This window comes from Cololabis saira, chromosome 13 (assembly GCF_033807715.1).
Source record: "Cololabis saira isolate AMF1-May2022 chromosome 13, fColSai1.1, whole genome shotgun sequence".
Lineage (NCBI taxonomy): Eukaryota > Metazoa > Chordata > Actinopteri > Beloniformes > Belonidae > Cololabis > Cololabis saira.
The window spans coordinates 33,521,591-33,545,460 of record NC_084599.1 but is presented as its reverse complement, the minus strand read 5'-3'; the positions used below and the strand labels follow the sequence as shown (position 1 = coordinate 33,545,460).

At 37.5% G+C, this 23,870-nt stretch overlaps 1 protein-coding gene across 1 annotated transcript; it reads right to left on the bottom strand.

The window, feature by feature from the left end:
- Positions 1–3,358: 3,358 nt before the first annotated feature.
- On the bottom strand, positions 3,359–16,765 carry pgm1 (phosphoglucomutase 1). Its single transcript, XM_061738717.1, has 11 exons — positions 16,425–16,765; positions 12,149–12,311; positions 11,835–11,978; positions 11,578–11,703; positions 10,455–10,645; positions 9,553–9,707; positions 8,843–8,958; positions 8,607–8,742; positions 7,388–7,571; positions 6,387–6,521; positions 3,359–4,135 (listed from the first exon to the last, which is right to left on the bottom strand). Exons 1-11 carry the CDS (start codon positions 16,668–16,670, stop codon positions 4,046–4,048), a joined length of 1,686 nt encoding a protein of 561 aa, XP_061594701.1. The 5' UTR covers positions 16,671–16,765; the 3' UTR covers positions 3,359–4,045.
- Between the last annotated feature and the right edge of the window lie 7,105 nt (positions 16,766–23,870).

Here is a 23,870-nt window from a genome sequence, read left to right as displayed (position 1 = left end):
TAAAAACCTAAGGCATAAATATATATGCATTATTACTATATTTAGTATACATACATATATATACGCATACATACGCACAGGGCCGCCGCAAGGGGTGTGCGAACCGTTGGACCGCACGGGTCCTCGCGCCCCAAGGGGCCTTTAAAAACCTTAACAATGATACTCGCAATCGATAAGATAAGGATAATTTAATAGCATTTAATAGAGCGGTGTAATAACGTATAAATAATAAAAATAAGAAAATAGTCTGATAGACTGTTTAATATACAACACATGACTTATTTTGGAATACAAAGAACCAACTTGACTATGACTATGCTATGTAAAATTTGAATTCACTTTTATTAGTAACTTTGGTAAGTTTAAGATTTCAATTCATAAATAACATCGATGGAGGGGGGCCCAAAAATCACAGTCTGCCTAGTGTAGTCCATTTATTTAATCCGGCTCTGCTTTTACTCCTTACATTTTCACGCAATTATCTGTACTTTTTACTCCTTACATTTTAAAAACAGCCTCGTTACTCTATTTCATTTCGGCCTTTAAAAAAAAAATATCCAGTTAAATTGCTCCATCCGGATAGAGTGAATTTGGTTGTGGTTGTGGCTCAGATGTTCTAGTTTCCAGTAGTTTCCAGTTTTGTTCTTACATCCGTTCCCTCAGATTCCTGCAACTAAACTTGGATGTACATTCCAATAAAGGTTAGGATAAATGATTACATGCCTCTGAAGTTTGACTTTTTGCACCATTGCAATACTTATAGGCAACTAGTCATCATATCTCCTGCTCTCTGAAACACATGTTAATGCTCAATAGTACACATATATGGTTCTTTAATATATTTGCATTATACTAAGATGCATTCATTTTCAATGGCTTTTGTCCTTAATGGCTTTTTTCCCCCTTACATTACTTTTACTTTTATACTTTAAGTAGTTTTGAAACCAGTACTTTTATACTTTTACTTGAGTAAAAAACTTGAGTTGATACTTCAACTTCTACAGGAGTATTTTTAAACTCTAGTATCTATACTTCTACCTGAGTAATGAATGTGAATACTTTTGACACCTCTGATCCCAGTCAATAATCAACACGTTCAACTGGATATGACCTTAAGATTAGTGTTGATTGAAGAAACATAGTATTTCAGTGACTACTATAATTTAGTGTTCTGTCATATGCATAATGCTGTTTTATTGTGACTGAATACTCCAGCAGCAAGAGTGCTGCAGGAAACATAAAACCCATAGGGCGCTGATATCTAATGGGAATTTAGTTATTTAGTATGAGACGGACCTGGGAAATATCAATCGAGCTTCACCTATCAGACTTCGTGCACAGACGCGTTTCACATTAATGGAGTACAATCTCCATTAGCCTTGTTCGAGGTCGTCATGAATGACGTCTTTGTCCCGTATATTGGCATGAAAGCAGTGAAGAGGCTGCTCTGAAAACACACGGCTCCATGCCAGCTCCACAGAAAGTCATTTGGACTTCAAATACCCGGGGTCCAGGCCAATTTAATGTAAGCCTCTCTTTGATTACCTGATGCAATGACGGCCAATCCAAATACGGCCTGGAAGCCATTACGGGCCGAACCAGCCTGTCAGGCTCTCAACAACGCAGCATGCACAAAATGAAAAAATCCATCCATTTCTTACTCTTTATGGAATAAAGAGGAACTGGTTAGAGCCCAAATACCTAATACTCTACCTTTGAAGACCAGCAAAAAACCTTATCTGCCATCATGATGCAAACAAAGAAATATTGAACACTTTCACTCAGATGTAACTTTTTTTTTTTTGAACAGTTGGCTGTAACATACCGTCATCATCCACTAAACCTTCAGAGATCTGCAACAACAGCCAACTTGATTTCCAAATTAGTTCCAGATCCAAATTTTAACTCTTTACCTCGTGTTTTGGTGAAAATTGGTAGATGGAGTCATCACGACTTAACTGAATCACACTACCATGCATGGCAGAAATACTGTATGGGCCTGATTTACTAAGATCCTAAATAAAGAGTACTAAATTGCGTGTGCACTGAAAAAGTTTGCACGTGCTGTTGTTGTGTGTTTTGCGGGTGATCAACTAAGAATGCTTGCGCAATTGATAACAGGTGCAAACCGCAGTATTTAAATGAGGTGTTGCGTGTGGTTTGCGCCATGGAGAGTCTGGATGGAAAGCAGGATAGTCGCAAGTGCAAAATGAAATTTGACGAGTTGGAGTTAGAGATATTAGTGGAAGAGGCAAATAAACACATTCATGAACTACAGCAAAGAAATTTAAACATTACCAAAAGAAACGCAATATGGGAGAAAATCTGCGATAGAATAAATGCAGTTAGTAAGACAAAAAGAACGGCAGATGAGGTTAAAAGAAGGTGGCAAGATATAAGGCAAAGATCTAAAGAAAAAGTGGCCTTTAATAAAACTTGTGCAACCATTTTTAAAATAGCATGCAGCAGAATAAAGACTCTCTCTCTGCGTATTCTTTGATTTTGGCGATGTCGCCTCCTTGCCACAATAACAGCAGCCATCGGTGCGTAATGCTGGGCAGATTAGCACCTTCCTTTCGAACGTATTAAATACAGACGCAATCACAATCCACGCAATAACTTTCAGGCTTGGTAAATCTCATTGCGTGTGGTAAATGAACCTATTTGCATCTTCCCCTCCCAGTATTTAGCGCTTTCTGGCGGGTACGCCCCATATTGATTATTCATCAGGGCAAAAGTACTAAATAAACAGCGTGTGCTATTTTGCTCATTTGAGAGGCCCAGTCGTCTTTGCACGCTGTTAGTAGATCAGCTTGCACATTGGTTTGCGGGCGATGTCAAGTTTGCACACGTTTTTACACACGCAAACCTTTAGTAAATCAGGCCCTATGTGTATAATGGGCCTTCAGTGACTGACATCAATTTACATTTTATATTAAAAAAATTAGGACCCTCCCCTATTCTTTGCATTTAAGCGTTTAATTCTCACCCCACTACAAATGAACTAAACCAAGTCTGATTTACCTTGAAATATCTTGATTCTGTGAGCAAACTGTTGCACTAATTCAATGCCTGAAGTGTCAATTATACTCATTGCTCATTTGCTCCTTACGGTACTTTCAGAAACTTAAATAGATAATAAAAAATTACAGTAGTTATATCTCACTGCACAGAAAGACTCGGGAAGTAGAAAGTGATAATCAGCTTATACTTCTCTGCTTTCTCAATGCTTTTTGAGAGGAATTCATTTTTTTTCTTCTTTTAAGCATTTTAGGCATCGGAGAAATCAGCTCAATAAACAAATGAAAAACAAACCAACAAATGATAAACGAAACAGCATAAAACTTGAACACGGTGCTTTAATGTAAGGCTCTTTTATTCACGGTGGCTGTGTTGGTTCTCAGGACTCGCTGGGGTTCAGGCTGACAGGTTTGGAAGAACACAAAAAAAAGGAAAGGCACCAGGTCATGACAGGGTGAAGTTAAGTTTTAGGTGAAGTTGCCTCAAAATGATGATTTAGATCCAGTTTGGCAGTTCTTGTGTTACATCATATGGATCTGCAACAGAGTCGGGGAGTAACATAAGGAGATTTCCAGAAACTGCAGGAGGTAACCTACACTCAACTTGTCTCTTGTGGAATCTAAAACTGTTTTTCCTTTTCACAAGTGACAGCATGAGCTACTGAGGTGAAAAAATAGGTTTTTCTAACCTCTTTTGATAAATAAACCTATACGTAGCAGTGCCTTTATGTCAGGTAGGTCATTGAAAGCTGTCGACATCACTTATCAGCTACAAGTTACATCATTTATCAGGCCCCTGAAGAACATGAGGCAACACAAAAGCTGCAGATTTTTCAACAACATCAGGGACTCCTCGTGCATTTTCTGGCATTAAATCTAGACTGTAAATTTCCCCTTTTAAATCCAACTCTATTTTTAGGATGGTCAATAACTGAAGCCAAAACAGCATTTTGGGGCAGCTCAAAACCCGAGAGAGTGGAGGTATCCTGTTGCTGATCGTGAGTGGAGGCGGCGTGGCAGAGGGCTCATGTGATCACAGTCGGGGCGGTGCGGCCGGTCGTCTCCCGGAGCTGAGAGATCTTCAGGGCGATGTCTACCAGAGGAGCCAGCATCACCTGGACAAGGAAATCACACCAAGAACCAAGATGATCAGACTTCCTGTTCAGGTAGGTCAAAGTCAAGGTCAGATTTACTTACAGAGCACAATCATAACGTTCACAGTACTAGTTTGTTATGGTAAACTGTTCCAAAGAATGGGTCCTCCTACTAAAACAAGCACCTGGATCTGGGAACACCAAGCAACATTTCCCCAACTGGAGTGTGAATAAGCTAAAAAAAAAAAACACCAATCCATTTAAAACCTTACAAATCGCTCAAGTCTATCCTAAAGCGGACGGGAAGCTCGTGGAGTGATGCCAACACTGGTGTGATGTGTTTGGTTTTTCTTCTCCCAGTTAACAGCTGGGCAGCATTTTCCTGCCAACCAAAGACGACGAAGAGACAACTGATCCAAACCAACACATATAATATGAAAAACCATCCAGTCTAGCAGTTATAAAGCATGAATGACTCTTTCAACAAAAGAACTAATGTGCTTATCAAATTATTTAATTTTGATAAGTTAAGGAGCTTCTGAACCACATAGGAGAAACCCAGATGGTTGATCATTTTAAAACACCGTTGATAAAATATTTGTCTCACTTTTAGTTGGATTTTATATACAGGATTGTCTCAGAAAATTCGAATATTGTGATAAAGTTCTTTATTTTCGGTAATGCAATTAAAAAAACAAAAATGTCATACATTCTGGATTCATTACAAATCGAACTTAAATATTGCAAGCCTTTTATTATTTTAATATGGCTGATTATGGCTTACAGTTTAAGATTAAGATTCCCAGAATATTCTAATTTTTTGAGATAGGATATTTGAGTTTTCTTAAGCTGTAAGTCATGATCAGCAATATTAAAATAATAAAAGGCTTGCAATATTTCAGTTGATTTGTAATGAATCCAGAATGTAGGACATTTTTGTTTTTGTGTTTGCATTACAGAAAATCACAATATTCTAATTTTCTGAGACAGTCCTGTATATGCCAGTTTCATTTTCTTTGCCATGTAAAGATTTTTTTCAGTTCAACAGTGATATGCACCATTTTAATACAAGACAGGCTAATCATTTAAATCTCCCGAAGTTCCGTACTGGTTTGTGTCAGTTCTCCATCAGATACAGGGGGGCCCAGTCATTCAATAATTTTAAACATAAGATCAGGACAAATTAAATTGATCAGATTACCTAATTATATTTCTAGATTTGTTATTTTTTCTTCAATCCTGTAGATACCATGTATTCTATTCATGCTGCTGTTTATTTGCTTTGTTTTTGTTTTTAGACTGCATTCATGTATTCTGCATATTTTAAATATTTGTACAATCTTTTGCTGTATTTTACATAGGTAGAGGCCTCGTATAAGCCCCTTGGGCTTTTGCCTCAGCCTAGCACATTACCACTCTCTTTTACGTTACTTGTTCTGTTTTTTTATACTGTGCTGAATAAATAAATCTAAATCTAAAATCTAAATATAGCTTGTACTTGATCCAGGAATAACTTTGGACTTGACATACTACATTACACGCATGTATAGATTACAATGAGAATATTTTGCAGAGCAAAGATTGATTGAGCATAGAAAGGACATACTACAACACTGATAGCCCTTTTTTTTTGTTAGTTAGAGGAGTGATTTTCTTTTCTTGTCCAAATCTGGACGTGTAAATCAAGAATGCCCAACGTCAGCCAACTGAAAAACTCCCCGAAGGGCTGTTATGATTCTGAATCAACATGTTTCTGTTCATCGCTTCATTCACCGTTCTGAATCACTTGGGCTGATAAAAGCCTTGGATATAACTTTTATTTGCTTTTTTTCTTCCTTGTGCTACATCATCTTCCTGTCCACAGCAGTCCAAACCACTTTATGAAGTGTCAGCTCGGAACACATGCTCTTTATGTTTCCCCTGTGCTCCCTTTCACGTTCTTCACACGTGCCCTGATAAGCCGTCATAACTCACAACTTGGCCAAGCACCTCCAACACTATCATCATCTCCCGCGTTGAATAAACTTTTCTGAACCTTTTTTCTTTCCCCAGAGAGCTCCGCCTCGCGTAAGCAGATGGTCCTGCACATTTAAGACCACTATTTTGGGAATCTGTTCTCTCCTGAAACCTGGACTGATGATCATCTTTCACAGTCTCACAAAATCACATCCAAAGATACTTAAAGAGAAGAGAAAACATTAATACTGGTCCTCATCTTAATTACGAGAACTGATCCTCACTGCAAAATTGGATTACTTGTGACCGTCCTGACCTGTGGATCCTGGTAAATCTTTGCGTGATCTTTCTCATAGCTGTCAATGTAGAGCCTGATGGTGGCTCCCGCACTGCCTGTGCCGCTGAGACGGAAAATGATCCTAGAGCCATCGGAAAAGACGATCCGAAGGCCCTAAGAGAGAAAAAGAGGTGAAATTAATGAGGTGACATGATTCGGTATGGTCCAAGTAGCAGACTGCAGTTAATAATAGTCAGTACTCGAGTTGTAAAAAAAAAATCAGGGGGGATGGTGGATTTTATCATATGGGGACAAATAATTTGTGCTGATTATAAATAATATGATATATTACAAATAATAGCACTGACCAAAACACCTGCAGAAATACTGCAGGAATGACATAGCAGCAGTTAAATGCAGCCTTCTGTAAGCTTTAAATATCCACTGGGCTTACATCAAATACATCAAAACACAACAATTAAACAGTTTTCTGAACTTATCAATATGACTCTGTCCTTCACAGGATAAGTAAAATGGATCACTGCAAAAACTCAAAATAAGAATATTTGTCCTATTTCTAGTTAAAATGTCTCACTTTAGTTAGTATTACACTTAAAACAAGAATAATTACTGGAAAAAACAACATTTTTCACCTGTTTCAAGTAGATTTTCACTTGAAATAAGTAGAAAAATCTGCCAGTGGAACAAGATTTTTTTGCTTGTAATGAGAAGATAAATCTTATCCCACTGGCAGATTTTTCTACTTATTTCAAGTGAAAATTTACTTGAAACAGGTGAAAATTGTCAAATAAGTTATTTTTCTGGTGTTATTTTTCTGGTGATGACTCTAAATGTTGAAATAGCAGTAAAACCACATTCATTGATGAAATGACATAAGGGATGGAAAGGGGGGATGACAGTTTTACAGGGGGGATGATTTGGACCGTTTTTATTTCAGGGGGGATGCCATCCCCCCTCATCCCCCCTCAACTCGAGTGCTGATAATAGTGAAGAAATATGTTTGTCTTGCAGGCTCTCACCTGGTTTTTGGACACACTGCTATCCACAGGGTCTGTGTAAGCGAAGTTGTCAGCAACAGCCACCTCGTAACTCTTATCACCGGATGAGAACTTCTTTCCCTTAAAGTGTGCGTCAAACATCTGAGTCTCCAAAGCCTTGATCATCTTATTAGCAGGATCTGACTCGACCTCCTCGTAGTCGTACCTGGATGTTGAAAGGGACTAGGTTTGATACAAGTACAAAATCTAGCTCTACGTGGCACCAGACGGTTGGTAATTTGTACTCTAATGATCACTGATTCAAATTTACAGTTGAAAAGACAGAAGTAAAGAGATTCCTCAAAAAAACAGTAAGATGATCCTAACTGTATCTGCTCACTAGCTGAACTTCTCTTACCTGCCACTTGATGGCGCCAAAACACAAGTTGAGAAGCAGAGGTGTCAAAAGTATTCACATTCATTACTCAGGTAGAAGTATAGATACTAGAGTTTAAAAATACTCCTGTAGAAGTGGAAGTATCAACTCAAGTTTTTTACTCAAGTAAAAGTATAAAAGTACTGGTTTCAAAACTACTTAAAGTATAAAAGTAAAAGTAATGTAAGGGGGAAAAAAGCCATTAAGGACAAAAGCCATTGAAAATGAATGCATCTTAGTATAATGCAAATATATTAAAGAACCATATATGTGTACTATTGAGCATTAACATGTGTTTCAGAGAGCAGGAGATATGATGACTAGTTGCCTATAAGTATTGTAATGGTGCAAAAAGTCAAACTTCAGAGGCAAGTTATCATTTATCCTAACCTTTATTAGAATGTACATCCAAGTTTAGTTGCAGGAATCTGAGGGAACGGATGTAAGAACAAAACTGGACAAGAACATCTGAAACAACCACAACCAAATTCACTCTATCCGGATGGAGCAATTTAACTGGATAGTTTTTTTTTAAAGGCCGAAATGAAATAGCCTAAAGAGGCTGTTTTTAAAATGTAAGGAGTAAAAAGTACAGATAATTGCGTGAAAATGTAAGGAATAAAAGTAAAAAGTCGTCTGAAAAATAATTACTCCAGTGAAGTATAGATAACCAAAATGTCTACTTAAGTAAGGTAACAGAGTATTTGTACTTTGTTACTTGACACCTCTGTTGAGTAGCCAACCTTTTATTTTCTATTCAAGGCTTTCTCAAGGCGTTTGCAGCTATAAGAAAAAACTAACAAAAAAAACAACATAATTCCTGACCTGGTGAAGAAGTTCCTGCCAAATTTCTGCCAGTGTTCCTTCATGATCTCCTCCACGCTCTGTTTCCTGGCGGCTAAGATTGATAACCAGGCCAGCACAGCCCACAAGCCATCCTTCTCACGGATATGATCTGAGCCTGGTTTAGTAACATAGACAGAGATAAGAGTGAATGAGCAACAGATATTGTGCAGCTTGTACTCTGGTGAGGGAAAGCTAAGTGCAGGATCTGCTCTCACCAGTGCCGAAGCTCTCCTCTCCGCACAGGGAAAGTTTACCAGCGTCCATCAGATTCCCAAAGAACTTCCAGCCAGTTGGAGTCTCGTACAGGTTCATCTTCAGGGCTTTAGCCACACTAGAACACACACAATTATAACCACACACTGTGAGCAAAAACACGTATGGATCTGGTTAAAGTTCAGTGCTTTTTAAATCTGCCAAAAATATCGATATGGCAATATATCGCAATACTTTGCCGGCCGATTGGATATCGATATTCAAAATTTGAATATCAGACAGGTTGTAAATCCAGTACGACTTTATTGTATACATGGGCTTATTGTTAATATTAATTTCATATTATGCAAATAATATGAAAAACATATGCAAATATGTTGTAACTTTAGCTTGTATAGTTACAATAATAACACATGGATAATTTGAATTACATTGTTTTGACTCAGTTTGTCCCATGAATTGTTACTATAATCTGATGTACGTGTCACTCGGATTTTAAAATATATAATGCCTTTTACAGTTTTTACTGAACTATGTATAACATCTCAATATATCGCAAAATTTGGATATCACAATATCATGTCGTGACTCAAGTATCGTAGTATCGCGATGTGTATTGTATCATGAAGTCCCGTGCAATACTCACCCCTGCCAAGTAACAGAAACAAAAATGAAAAAAACTAAAGAAAATTGCTGTTATGATTGTACTTACTTGTCTAAAGCTCCACTGGTGGGCATACTGCGGGCCAGGCCTTTGACACCAGTCTTCTTAAAGTATGGGATGCTAGTAATGTTGGCTGCGATGACAGCCACAGAATCTGAGGGGTTCACAAAGAAACCGTGTTTACCCAACACCATGTTGCGATCCTGAAGATGGAGATAAGTAACACAGAGAGGTTAGTACCAATCACAATCAGTACTTGTAACACGATAAGAATTAGACTTGTGATGTGGTGACCATCTGTTTAATAACCCTCAGCACTCAGACAATTCAACTCTGGTTATTTATGAAAATGTTACTGAATATACTATAAATGCTAATGTACTAATGTAATGATTAGGGCTGGGTATCGATTCAAATGTCAAGAATCGATTCGATTCCGATTATTAATATTCAGAATCGATTATCATGATTCGATTCGATCCGATTCAATATTGATTTGGCTTAGTGTTATTTAAAATGTTTTTTGAGCTGTTGCCTGAATTATATGACTGTAAAATAACTAGTGAAATAATAATTTCACAATAATTATTGTGAAATAACTAAGAAATAAATAACTCAAACAGGCCTTTCAATATCCATTTAAAGTGCAAAAAAGAAAGAAATTGCAACAGTTCATGCAGTAAAGAAATCATCTAATTTATTCTGTCACCACGCACACATATTGCCATGAAGCACCTGGCATTTTTCAGAAGTGTCATGACAAACTGTGTGTCCGACTACTGGGATTAAAGTTCACCTGGCGATCTTTAGACATAAGAATCGATTTTTAGGAATTAATATGAGAATCGATTTAGAATCGGAAAATCGATTTTTTCAACACAGGCCTAGTAATGATCTGCCCTCTTTAGAGGATATTTAAAAGCTGTAAAAATAGTTTCCATTCCACTTACGCCATCACCATCAAAGGCGGCTCCAAAGTCATAATCTCCTCCTTTCATGGCATTGACCAGGTCGGAAGCGTAGGTCAAGTTGGGGTCAGGGTGGTGGCCACCAAAGTCTTCCTTGGGGACACAATTGACTGCTGAGTCGGCAGGAGAACCCAGCTCCTCACACACGATCTTCTTGACGTAAGGACCAACCACTAGAGGGAGAAAGAGTGTCATTACAAAAGGATCATTGGATGGTGTTAGAGAAGCTCAAAGGAGGAACTACTCCACTCCATACCTCCATGTAGGGCTGGGGATCGATTCAAATGTCAAGAATCGATTCGATTCCGATTCTTAAGATTGAGAATCGATTATCAAGATTTGATTCGATCCAATTCGATTCGATTCCGATATTGATTTGGGTTAGTGTTATTAAAACTGTTTTTTGAGCTGTTGCATGAATTATATGACTGTAGTTATGCAAAATATTACTACGGTACTAGTATTATATTGAGATTAAACAGCAAGTATTGGCAGCTAATGATGCTGTAAGGACCAATCAGCTCCCAGAATGCTGATAGAACTGCTTTCAGAAACATCATGTGGGTCAGAATTACCAAACAGATCCAGGGAGGAAACAGAGACGGATGAAATCGGTTTATTTTTTCCCACATTCCGTTTTTATTTGGTCCATTTTCGGTCTATTTTGGTTTTTAATTTTTGAGCATTTGGTTTTTAGCATTTTTTGCAAATGTAACCCCAAGACAGTATATAAAGTAATGAAATATAGACAATTTATGCAATTATAACCTAACACTTTAATGTTTTCATACCTTTAAACATATTTAAAGGCAAAAACATGGCACCAGTTATTCTCGTGTCCATCAAAACATTCATTTTTTGGGGATAAACAAGAAAATAACCAAAAGTTGTAATGTAATGATGAAAAAATAAATAAATAGATAAATAATAAATAAATAAATAAATAAATAAATAAATAAATAAATAAATAAATAAATTAAATTAAATTAAAAAAAAAAAAAAAAAAAAAAATTTAATCGATCTTTAGACATATGAATCGATTTTTAGGAATTAATATGAGAATCGATTTAGAATTGGGAAATTGATTTTTTCAACACAGGCCTACCTCCATGCATAGCATCCAGTCGCACTTTAATGTGGTGGGCTCCAGAGAGAAGCTCCTTGAGTGCATGAAAGTCAAAGATGCCCCGAAGCATCTCAGCATAGGCTTCAACTGAATCGACAATCTCCACTGAGAAGAAGAAATGAAAAAAAGACACATTACATTAAGTATCCTGATGTCACGATGAACTTTATTGCTTATAAAACAAACAAACAAGAACAATTGTGTTCCTTACTAAAGAAGGAAGGATACTGCCATACCTACGAACTGCTTGAAAGTGTCCACTTCAAAGGTCTGCTTGCCAATCTTGGCCAGATCCACTTTTAGGTCTGGACAGATGTGATACTCATGCAGGCCTTTACTAATATCATATATTTTGTTTGTTATGCCCTCGGGAGCAGGACCTGGGAATAAGGTAGAGTAGCTGTAAGTATTGATGCACCGACAGATACGATCTCTCAAACACGGATGAACACCAAAAAACAGATTTTTTTTGTATATGGATCCCATGCACTGTTCTCATCATCGCTTTAAGTGAAATAATCAGACTCTTAGATGTGTAAACTCCTCTTACCTCCACTTGAAATGTTGTATTTGATGCCGAAATCTCCACTGGGACCACCTGGATTGTGACTGGCTGTGAGAATGATACCACCGACTGCCTTTAACTTGCGGATCACACAGGAGACGGCTGGGGTGGACATGATGCCATTCTGACCAATTACAAGGTGATTAATCTGCAGGGCGAAAAGAATAATAAACATTATTGCACATGCACTTATCAGGACACACCTGCATTAGGAAATAAAAGATGCACTGCAAACTCTCTGACCTAAGAATAAAGAAAGAAGTACTACAAAAGGTTAATCAATGTGTTGATTGTTCTCAATTAATGTCCTAACTCAAAGATCCATGTTTAGATTATTACAGCTAAAACAACGTGACAAAATGTTAATTTATGACATTGTCATTATCAATTTATTGTTTATGTAACCATACATGTGTATTTATATAAATCCACTTTCATGCCGAAAAAACTCCACAGGCTTTTCCTTTTACATAAACCTCTACCCTGTTGTTGTAGGAAAATGTGCAAAACTAGCATTATGTACCTTCCCCTCTTTCGGTTTTAAAAATCATACCACAATTTAATTCAAGTAAACAGCAGAGTCACTCTCTGAAACTTTTGTCAATGAACTGAGTTCCTCGTGATTTATTTCTTAACATGGGTCAATAATTGCAGAAAAATCTGACATATTTAAGCAAGTTGGATTCACTTATATCACTGACAAATCCTACATGGAGAGATTGTGCTTTGCGGTATCAGTATATCAAGTTTCTTGATGAAGAAAAGGCCACATATTAAAGGGAACCTATTATGAAAAACACGTTTTCTCTTGCTTTAACATATATAAAGTGATCTCCCCTCAGCCTGCCAACTCAGAGAAGGAGGAAAGCAACCAAATTCTGCAGTGTCTGTACAGCCGCCCGGATGAGCCATCCAGTGTGATGTGGCTTCTACGAGCCGTTCAGATTCTGCTCCCGTCGTTACGTAACCAAAATGCAATTTACATAGGTTGGCCTCCGATGCGTGAAACCACGCCCACAACTAACTTCGCCGGCCGGAGCTTCCGACATTTTTTCGTAGCGGTGTATCGCGTCATTCAGGCGGTCAATCAGCACAGTGTCTCGTTATCATAGGCTGCGTCCGATATTGCATACTTCCACCCTATTGAGTATGCAAAAACAGTATGTGAGATTTTTCTAGTGCGTCCAAAACATTAGTACGTACTCAATAGTATGCGCTATCCATACTCATTCTGGAGAAATGTATTAGTGTGGATTGATGGACACTAGCTAAGCAGAAACTTCCCACAATGCAATGCAGCGGTGTTTGGTTGCTAAGTGATACGTATATATGTCATAAGTATAATATCAACTATAATAATATTCTTATATAATATTAATATTATAATATTCTTATATAATAATATTATATATTGTCATCTTGTTTCGGCCAGGATAAACTGGAAATAGTGGAGCGGTGCTGCTACTGCTGACTGTGACACGTCACTTCCTCCCAACGGCAGGAAGTGACATGTGCGCTCTGAATAGTACATCCAAATTAATGCATATTGATATTTACTCAAAAGTGTGCCGAACTTAAGTATACTTTTTAGTATATACTGTTTAGTATGGCATTTTGGACACACCGATAGCCTCCCCACCCACTCAGGATCCCACATAGATAATGAGGTTAGAGAATGGGAAGATAAAGACATGGCTCAGAGGCTGAATTTCTAATTTATTTAGCAAAAACAATCAAAAGGTGGTTTTTAAGACATTCAAGGCCTGTTTAAAGTAGGTATTAGATGCCATAATAGGTCCCCTTTAAAATGTGTTTCTATTATTGCTGAAAAGCTCAAATAAATCACAAATAAATACTGTAGTTTAAAGTTGTTTCATTTTCTTCTTTTTCACTCTTTTTGCCTGGGTTAACCCTTTCAAGCCTGAAATTATACAAAGTATAAGTCCTTTTTTTAAATTTAAAGTGTTTATTATGTATTGAAATCAAGAAAACCCCCCAATTTTGTCTATAAAAATATATTTTGTATCAATATGTCAATATATCAATATACATGTACTATATGTATGTACTATATGTCCATGTCCATTATGTCCATTACCTTCTGGTATTGTTACTCTTACCATTGCTGGTATTTATTATAAATATAAGTTAACGGTTTATTATAAATATAAGTTAACAGTTAACTATATATATATATATATATATATATATATATATATATATATATATATATATAAAATATGACTATATACATTGTTCCTGGATTTGCACGCATTGTGGCCATGAAATGCATCTGCATTTCGCAGCCACAATGTGTGTGAATTTAGGTGAGGTGAACCGTAGACCATTTTTTTATTATAATTTGATATACAGTAGGTGTTTTTTTTTATTTTTTTGGTTCAAATGTTGAGACAGGAGGAAGCCTTAAAAAAAAAATCTGTCAAGTTGTTAATGAGAAACAGGGGTGGGATTAAATAAATTTTCTTCTTCCCACTCCCTTTCGAGTGTTGACGAATTAATTTGTATTATGAACCTGCACCTGATAAACCTGATAAAAGGTATTTGTTTAATTTTATGTTGCACGCAGGTCACTTATGTTTATTGCTCGAAATAAATATGAAATTGATTGATTGAATTGAATATGAATACTACTTATTTCTTCTTCTTTTTTGATTGAGGTTGGTGCAGAAGTTTCATGCCAGATGTGATCAAACATGATCTATTCAGAATTATGGAGTGAAAGTTACATGCAAAACATTTTCCTTTGTGCTCTTTGTGCAATTCTAGGAAAGTAAAAAGAAAAAAAAAAAGTCTTATTTCAAGAAAATTCTAAAAATGTTAAGTCTGGTGTTGTGTCGAAAAGTGCCCCCCTGCCGTAAAGGAAAACGCAGCCTCGAAATGCGCGTCCCCGCGTCGACAGTCGTGGTGCCCTTTTCGACAGCACAGCGGACAGCAGCCAGTGTGTCCTGCACAGCAGCGAGGGGTTTATGCCTGCAATGACCAATATTTTTACTGCAACTGTGCAAAGATGCTTAATTAATTAAAAAAAAAAGTTGAATAAGCCTTTGCCACTCATTTATTTGTACATTCTTCTCTGCAGTTCCTATGAAACTGCTCCAGACACACGGAGGTGGACGTGACAGGCTGCACGTCACGCCCCCTGCTTGCAGCGGATTCTTGCCCCACATTATTATGAAACAATTTTAAGCCACAAGACACCCTTTTAATACTATTTAAACCCAGTTTTCCTCTTATCTCTGCAAGTTAAAACGTAGGACCGAGAGAACCAAGTAAATAAAAGAAGCGTTTCAGTCCTCTAGGCCGAGGCGTCGTCGTGTCAATGTGTAAATGTCAAAGGTAACCGGCTCATATTCAAGTGGCCTTCATGCACTTTATCCAAAAGCAGACGGGTATCAATGACGGCTGGCTGTGGTCGCTTTAATGCTTTAAACCCGACAGGAATCATCAAGTAGTTTTCCACATGCAGGCTAAAAACAAACCACGTGAAGACAGGAATGTTATGATTATGTTATGTTATGATTCTCTTTTGTTGGAGAGCTTTGCAAGAAAACCAATGGCTAGATTGTTAGTTTAATGGCATTTGCACCTCAATGCATGCATTTTATTCTTGATTTTATTTTTAATTGGGATGTTATGATCATGTTATGTTATGATTATCTTTTGTTGGAGAGCTTTGCAAGGAAACCAATGACTAGATTGTAAGTTTAATGGCATTTGCACCTCAATGCATGCATTTTATTCTTGATTTTATTTTTAATTGGGATGTTATGATCATGTTATGTTATGATTCTCTTTTGTTGGAGAGCTTTGCAAGGAAACCAATGACTAGATTGTTAGTTTAATGGCATTTGCACCTCAATGCATGCATTTTATTCTTGATTTTATTTTTAATTGGCATAATTTGATTATTGTCAGTATTCTCAACACATTAGCAATGGTTTTCCTGACTTCCTGACTAGATAGGTTGACTATATTACTCAACCCTCTCTGGTGCATGAGTCCATTAAGCAGCCACGAGTGCAAAAAAGAGTAAATATTGAGGCTGATTTATGGTTCCGCGTTAAATCGACGCAGAGCCTACGGCGTAGGCTCTGCGTCGATTTAACGCGGAACCATAAATCAGGCTTAAAGTTGATGAACTTGCCCTATAGCTCGGTTTAACCTTGCAAGCTTGCACTGCCATTGAAAGCAGGCAGCTTTTTATCTAGAAACTACATCCGACATGTCCTCTGCCACTGACCCCGTTGGCAGCAGCGATCTGCACGATCAGCTGGATGGCCTCCTTCATGAAGAAGCGTCCGTCTCCTCCCACCACCAGCGTGGCCGCCTGGCGCTCCGCGGGCTCGATCACCGAGATGATGCTCTGGATGAAGTTTTCCGCATAGTGCTGGTTCTGCTGGAACACCGTCACCCTCTTCCTCAGGCCGCTCGTCCCGGGCTTCTGGTCCGAGTAGGCTTTCGTCTTCACTACGGTAATTTTCACCATGTTTGCAGCCTCCAGTCCCCGGGTCTTGCAGATGAGCACCTTTAGGTCAGCCCGCTGTGGTCCGCAGTGTCGTCCGACAGACAGACAGGCGACTGCAGCCAGCTGAGCGGCGTGCGCGTACCCGCGGGACACGCCCCCCTCCCCTCGGGGACACGCCCCCTCCGCTTAAAGGGCCAGTAGGCGAGTTTATTAATATAGCACAATTCTACGCTTTATTTATTCTTTATTTCATTCGTTGGAAGAATAAATACGGAGCCCCTGTGGTGACATTTGAAAAAAATGTAATAATGCGTGGCCACGCATTAATACGACGGAGTATTAGGGCCAAACTAAGACAAAAAAAAAATTGGAAATTACGAGAATAAAGTCGTAAAATTACGAGAATAAAGTCAAAACCTAATGTTGAGAGAATAAAGTTGTTATATTATGAGAATAAAGTCGTAATATTACGAGAATAAAGTCGTAATATTACGAGAATAAAGTCATGGCCTAATGTTGCGAGAATAAAGTCGTAATATTATGAGAATAAAGTTGTAAAATTACAAGAATAAAGTCATATTGTTGCGATAATAAAGTCGTAATATTACGAGAATAAAGTCAAAACCTAATGTTGCGAGAATAAAGTTGTAATATTACAAGAATAAAGTCGTAAAATTACAAGAATAAAGTCATATTGTTGCGAGAATAAAGTCGTAATATTACGACTTTATTCTCGTAATATTACGACTTTATTCTCGTAACATTAGGCTATGACTTTATTCTCGTAATTTTACGACTTTATTCTCGTAATTTTACGACTTTATTCACGTAATTTCCATTTTTTTTTTGTCTTAGTTTGGCCCTAATACTCGTACATTAAATACTCATGGACACGAGTTAATATCTCGTGGCCACGAGATAATCAATGCGTGGCGACGAGATAATCAATGCGTGGCCACGAGATAATCAATGCGTGGCCACGCATTATGTATCTCGTGCCCACGCATTATTTTACTCGTGGATGGCATTATAACCTACTGTCTGGACTTCGTGGATGCAACTTCCTTGGTGGGATGGTTATTCATCATTAATAACGGTAATTATAGTCTATTTATATTAAAGAGCAAGAGTATTGTCATGGCGAGTGTAGTAATAACATGTGACATTTGAAAAAAATAAAATAATGCGTGACCACGCATTAATAACTCGTGGCCACGCATTGATTATCTCGTGGCCACGAGTTATTAATGCGTGGCCACGCATTATTTTATTTTTTTCAAATGTCACCAGAGGGGCTCCGTACGAATACACTGTTCAAAGAAAACATTACAAAAAAAGTTTCCAATATACAAATAACATCTAGACCGAAAAAGGTGTAGGCTGAAGCAAAGCTTATTATAATATAAATACCCAACTCAACATAGCAAGCATCACCACTCATTAATTTGATATAAAGAAATCATCCTTCTTCTCAATGTTTTTTTAAATAAGGTTAAGGTTCTACATAATTTCAAATCCCTATCTAATTTATTCCATAGATCCAGCGCTGCCACTGTAGTGCATCTCAGTTTGGTGTTGGTTCTGATTGTTGATTTCCTGTATATGTTTATACATTACTTATACATACATAATAGCACAATTCAACGCTTTATTTATTCTTTATTTCATTCATTGGAAAAATAAAACCACAAACAATCCAATATAAACACAAATGTTCCTAAATTGTGAATGAAAGGGAGCAGAAAGAAGAATAATCTTATTTAATCTGCCCCTTTTTCCCAAGAAATCAATTCACAAAGAACGTAAATTAAAAAATTAAAAAACAACAACAAAGTAAACAAAAAACTAAAATAAAATAGCCGCCGGCCAACACAGACAGTCACATTCCTTCTTAGTTCCCAAGTCACAACTCAGTTAATACCACTCAACAACAACAAACAATGTTCATACCTTTCATGACAATGGGTAGGTCAATCTACGGAGCCCCTAAAGGGACACGGATTTTATTTTTTTTATATAATGAGTTTTACGCGCACGCGTAAAACCTTTAAGTGAGCACGTAAAACGTTTATGCACTCACTAAAAAGTTTCACACGCTCTCGCAAAACCTATAAGTGAGCGCTTAAAAGTTGTTCTACGTGAGCGCGTAAAAACAAGTACATGGGAGTATTGCTGGAACAGGAGACCAACCAGTTGTGCCCTGCTCTGTTTATGAATGGAAATGACATTACAGGATTTAGCTGAGATATATTTTAACCTGGGACTCCATTATAAGGACATTACCACTTTGCTTGCAAGTAAACAACTTTACGTGCTCATTTAAAGGTTTTACGCGCGCACGTAAAACTCATTATAAAAAAAAAAAAAAAAAATCCGTGTCCCTTTAGGGGCTCCGTATCAATCAAACGTAACCAACATATTTCATTATATTTCCTTAACACACTGGCTTTAATTGTTCCTTTGAATGTTTGATTTGGATTCTTTGTTTTCTTTGTTCAGATTGTTCCATAAACTGATTCCTTTCACAGAAACACAACGTTCCTGAATCTTGGTTTTTTAAAGATCTCTGTTCCTTACTTGCTTTCTCTTTTTTCAAATTTGTGTTTTTTTCAAAAACACAAGGTAATTCAAAGTGCTTTACATCAACATTAAAAGCGTCCAACGGCAGGAACAGCCGTGTTTGCTCTGAATAGTACGTCCAAATGAATGCATACTACTGATATTTACTCAAAAGTGTGCCGAACTTAAGTATACTTTTAGAGTATATACTGTTTAGTATGGCATTTCAGACGCACAGATAGAGTTGTCAGAGGGGGATTGGCACTCCATGAATAAGACCCAACACACCTCAACCACCTCCAAAAGATAGAGGGAATTTGGTTGGAAAAATTTAATTCGTTTTTTTATTACTCCAAAAAAACAATATTGCTGGAGACAGTGTGGGCAATTGAGTGTCAACCACTCTCACACACGTCCAAGACAAATTTCTCCTAAGGGAGACAATAAAGATTCATCTTATCTTATCTTATCTTATTTTATGATCATGTAAGAAAATACAAGCATTTTAGGATGGGATCTTAAGAGCCATGGAGAAAGTTTTGGGATATGGGATTCCTAAAGATCCCCAAGTTATTTACTTACAACTGATACCAGAGGATGTAATAAATAAAGAGGACATATACAGTTTTAAAATTCTATCTCCTTTGGCTAAGAAAGCCATTACAAAAATTGGCTGAAGATGGACTGAAGATTGTAGAAGAAATACGATCAATGGAACAAATTACCTACAGCCTACGACTTAAAACAGAGATGTACTTAGCAAGATGGACAAAGTTACATTATTATATAAGACAGTAGTGTCTCCCCCCCTTGTTTTTTTGTATTGTTGTATACCTGTTTTTGTTGTTGCTTTTCTATTACTGGCTGAAAATTGAAAAATAAAGTAGATAAAAAAAAGCACAAGTTGTTAAAAAATAAGGGCAGTAGAGTACAGCAGGTAAGTATTTAATTTAAGAGTACGCTTCAGTAAACAGTAATGTTTTTAACCCTGATTTAAAGGATCTACAGTTGGAGCAGACCTCAGGTCTACAGGAAGTTTGTTCCACCGGTGAGGAGCAGAATAACTGAACACTGCCCCACCTTGCTTGGTTCTTGTTCTTGGGACACACAACAAACCAGATCCAGATAATAATAATAATAAACTTTATTTATATAGCACCTTTCTTAACAAAGTTACAAAGTGCTTCCCAAAGAGCAATAAAATATATCAAGATAAAAATACAGTGCATAGTGGATAAGAACATAAGACAACAATAACAAAGTCTAAAATTAATAACAATATTCACACCACAATAAAAGTTGTTTTTAGTGAAGATTTAAAATCAGTGGGGGATTTAGCTGACCTGATCTCAGCAGGTACAGTTAGGTCCATAAATATTTGGACACTGACACAATTTTCAGTATTCCAGCTCTGTACAACACCACAATGGATTTGAAATGAAACAATCAAGATGTGCTTCAAGTGCAGACTTTCAGCTTTAATTTGAAGGTATTTACATCCAAATCAGGTGAACGGTGTAGGAATTACAACACATTTTATATGTACCTTCCACTTTTTAAGGGACCAAAAGTAATTGGACAACTAACATAATCATACATCAAATTGTCAATTTTTAATATTTTGTTGCAAATCCTTTGCAGTCGATGACAGCCTGAAGTCTGGAACCCATAGACATCACCAGACGCTGGGTTTCGTCCCTGGTGATGCTCTGCCAGGCCTCTGCTGCAGTTGTCTTCACTTCCTGCTTGTTCTTTGGGCATTTTCCCTTCAGTTTTGCCTTCAGCAAGTGAAATGCATGCTCAATCGGATTCAGGTCAGGTGATTGACTTGGCCATTGCAGAACATTTGACTTCTTTGCCTCTTTGGTTGCTTTCGCAGTATGCTTCGGGTCATTGTCCATCTGCATTGTGAAGCGCCGACCAATGAATTTTGAAGCATTTGGCTGAATATGAGCAGATAATATTGCCCGAAACACTTCAGAATTCATTCTGCTGCTTTTGTCAGCTGCCACATCATCAATAAATATAAGAGAAGACTTCACCAGAGGAAATACAGAGGAAATACAGATGGGTTACACAAGGTGTAAACCATTGGTGAGCCTCAAAAACAGGAAGGCCAGATTAAAGTTAGCTAAGAAACGTCTAAAAGAGCCAATGCAGTTCTGGAACAACATCTTATGGACAGATGAGACAAAGATCAACTTGTACCACAATGATGGAAAGAGAAGAGTATGGAGAAGGGAAGGAACTGTTCACTTTAATCTGGCTTTCCTGTTTTTGAGGCTCACCAACGGTTTACACCTTGTGTAACCCATCTGTATTTCCTCTGTATTTCCTCTGGTGAAGTCTTCTCTTATATTTATTGATGATCTGGCAGCTGACAAAAGCAGCAGAATGAATTCTGAAGTGTTTCGGGCAATATTATCTGCTCATATTCAGCCAAATGCTTCAAAATTCATTGGTCGGCGCTTCACAATGCAGATGGACAATGACCCGAAGCATACTGCGAAAGCAACCAAAGAGGCAAAGAAGTCAAATGTTCTGCAATGGCCAAGTCAATCACCTGACCTGAATCCGATTGAGCATGCATTTCACTTGCTGAAGGCAAAACTGAAGGGAAAATGCCCAAAGAACAAGCAGGAAGTGAAGACAACTGCAGCAGAGGCCTGGCAGAGCATCACCAGGGACGAAACCCAGCATCTGGTGATGTCTATGGGTTCCAGACTTCAGGCTGTCATCGACTGCAAAGGATTTGCAACAAAATATTAAAAATTGACAATTTGATGTATGATTATGTTAGTTGTCCAATTACTTTTGGTCCCTTAAAAAGTGGAAGGTACATATAAAATGTGTTGTAATTCCTACACCGTTCACCTGATTTGGATGTAAATACCTTCAAATTAAAGCTGAAAGTCTGCACTTGAAGCACATCTTGATTGTTTCATTTCAAATCCATTGTGGTGTTGTACAGAGCTGGAATACTGAAAATTGTGTCAGTGTCCAAATATTTATGGACCTAACTGTAAAGAGTTCCAAAGTTTGGGGCCCCGGACTGCAAAAGCTCGATCACCTTTGGTCACAAGCCGGGCCCTGGGAATGATCAGAAGGCCTTGCTGATCTGAGGGAGGCCCTGGCAGGTACGGGGTTAAAAGTTCTTTAAAATAACTAGGGGCTTGTTTATTTAGGGCCTTAAAAGTCAGCAATAACATTTTAAAATCAATGCGATATTGAACAGGAAGCCAGTGAAGGGATGACCTAAGGGGTCACAGAACAGATCAAGCATTTATTTTGGTCCAAGACCATTCAGTGCTTTGTAGACCAGCAGTAAGATTCTATCCTTTGACTCACTGGAAGCCAGTGTGGGGATTTCATGACCGGTGTAATGTGGTGCAGTTTCCTGGTGTTGGTAAGGATTCTGGCGGCAGCGTTCTGGATCAGCTGCAGCTGCCTGATTGATTTCTTGTTATGGCCTGTAAAGATGCCATTGCAATAATCCAACCTACTGAAAATGAATGCATGAATAAGTTTTTCTATGTCTTGTTTAGACAGAAACCCCTTAATTCTAGCAATGTTTTTCAGGTGGTAATAGGCAGATTTAGTGATAAACTTTAGATGGCTGTTGAAGTTCAGGTCTGAGTCAATAAAGTCAGTAGGAAGCTTGGCTCCTCCCACTCAGCAGTGACGACAGCAACTTTGACTTTTACTGATAAAAGGAGAACAAAGTACTGACTTTTACGAAACTTTCCCTTTAATTTACTAAGTTTTTGTTTTTTTGTAGGATAAAACCTCAAATCTGGTTGTTATTATATACATTTAATAACTGGGTTGGCTTAAAGTGGACGACTCAAGCAGGGGGTGCAGGGGTTTAAAAATAAAAGTGGTCAAAAAAGCTTCATTTACTGGATCGTGAGTCCATTTTGGCCGATGTTACAATGTCTACCATTTTAAACTTTGATTCAATTCAATAAAAAGCTAACAATCAATATGAAATGATACATGTTGATTGAACACTCCCATTCAGATCAAATCACAATAATCGGAGTGAGAAAAACTTTATTGTCCATTGCAAGAGAGGTGGGAATTTGTCTCTGATGTGGCTCTAAGAAGTTAGGAACACATTATTAAAAACATCAAGGACACACAATAAATGTGAGAATTGTTTATATTCATATGTCAATATATTGATATATGAGATCCTTATTTTTTTGTTAATAATGTCTATGACAGTTGAAATGTATGATATAAGTCTGTTGTTACTGGAGGGAGCCTATGACGATGACCCGAGGGGAGGACTTGAAATGAACTGTGGAGTGGATGTGAAGGATCATGTATGATTGTGATGACTGACTGCTGGAATGTGGAGAGCTGAAAGTGAAAACTACACTTTACAGGATAAATTTACCTCTGGGTTTATAATAAAAAGCTTTTTTTATCAATATTTTTTATTTTGTATCAATCAATTTTGTATCAATCAATTGGATTGCTCATTATTAATATGATGCATCAATGTAGATCTATGGATTATTACATCCCTAGAAAATTATGGAAAAAAAAACCAGTGAGCAAGTATAAGCTACATAAGTTACACTAGGATTTAAAGCTCAATGTTTACCAAAACAAAAAAAAAACTGAATAAAAAACTGGAGGGCAGGATCTCTGTGG

Bases quoted from the DNA above. Each gene is read 5' to 3' on its own strand.
- pgm1 (XM_061738717.1), bottom strand. From the start codon at position 16,670: ATGGTGAAAATTACCGTAGTGAAGACGAAAGCCTACTCGGACCAGAAG. The intron at 12,312-16,424 runs GTCAGTGGCAGA...TTCGCCCTGCAG, and splicing joins AGATCGCTGCTGCCAACGGG to ATTAATCACCTTGTAATTGG. The intron at 7,572-8,606 runs GTCAGGAATTAT...TTCAACATCCAG, and splicing joins GGCAGGAACTTCTTCACCAG to GTACGACTACGAGGAGGTCG.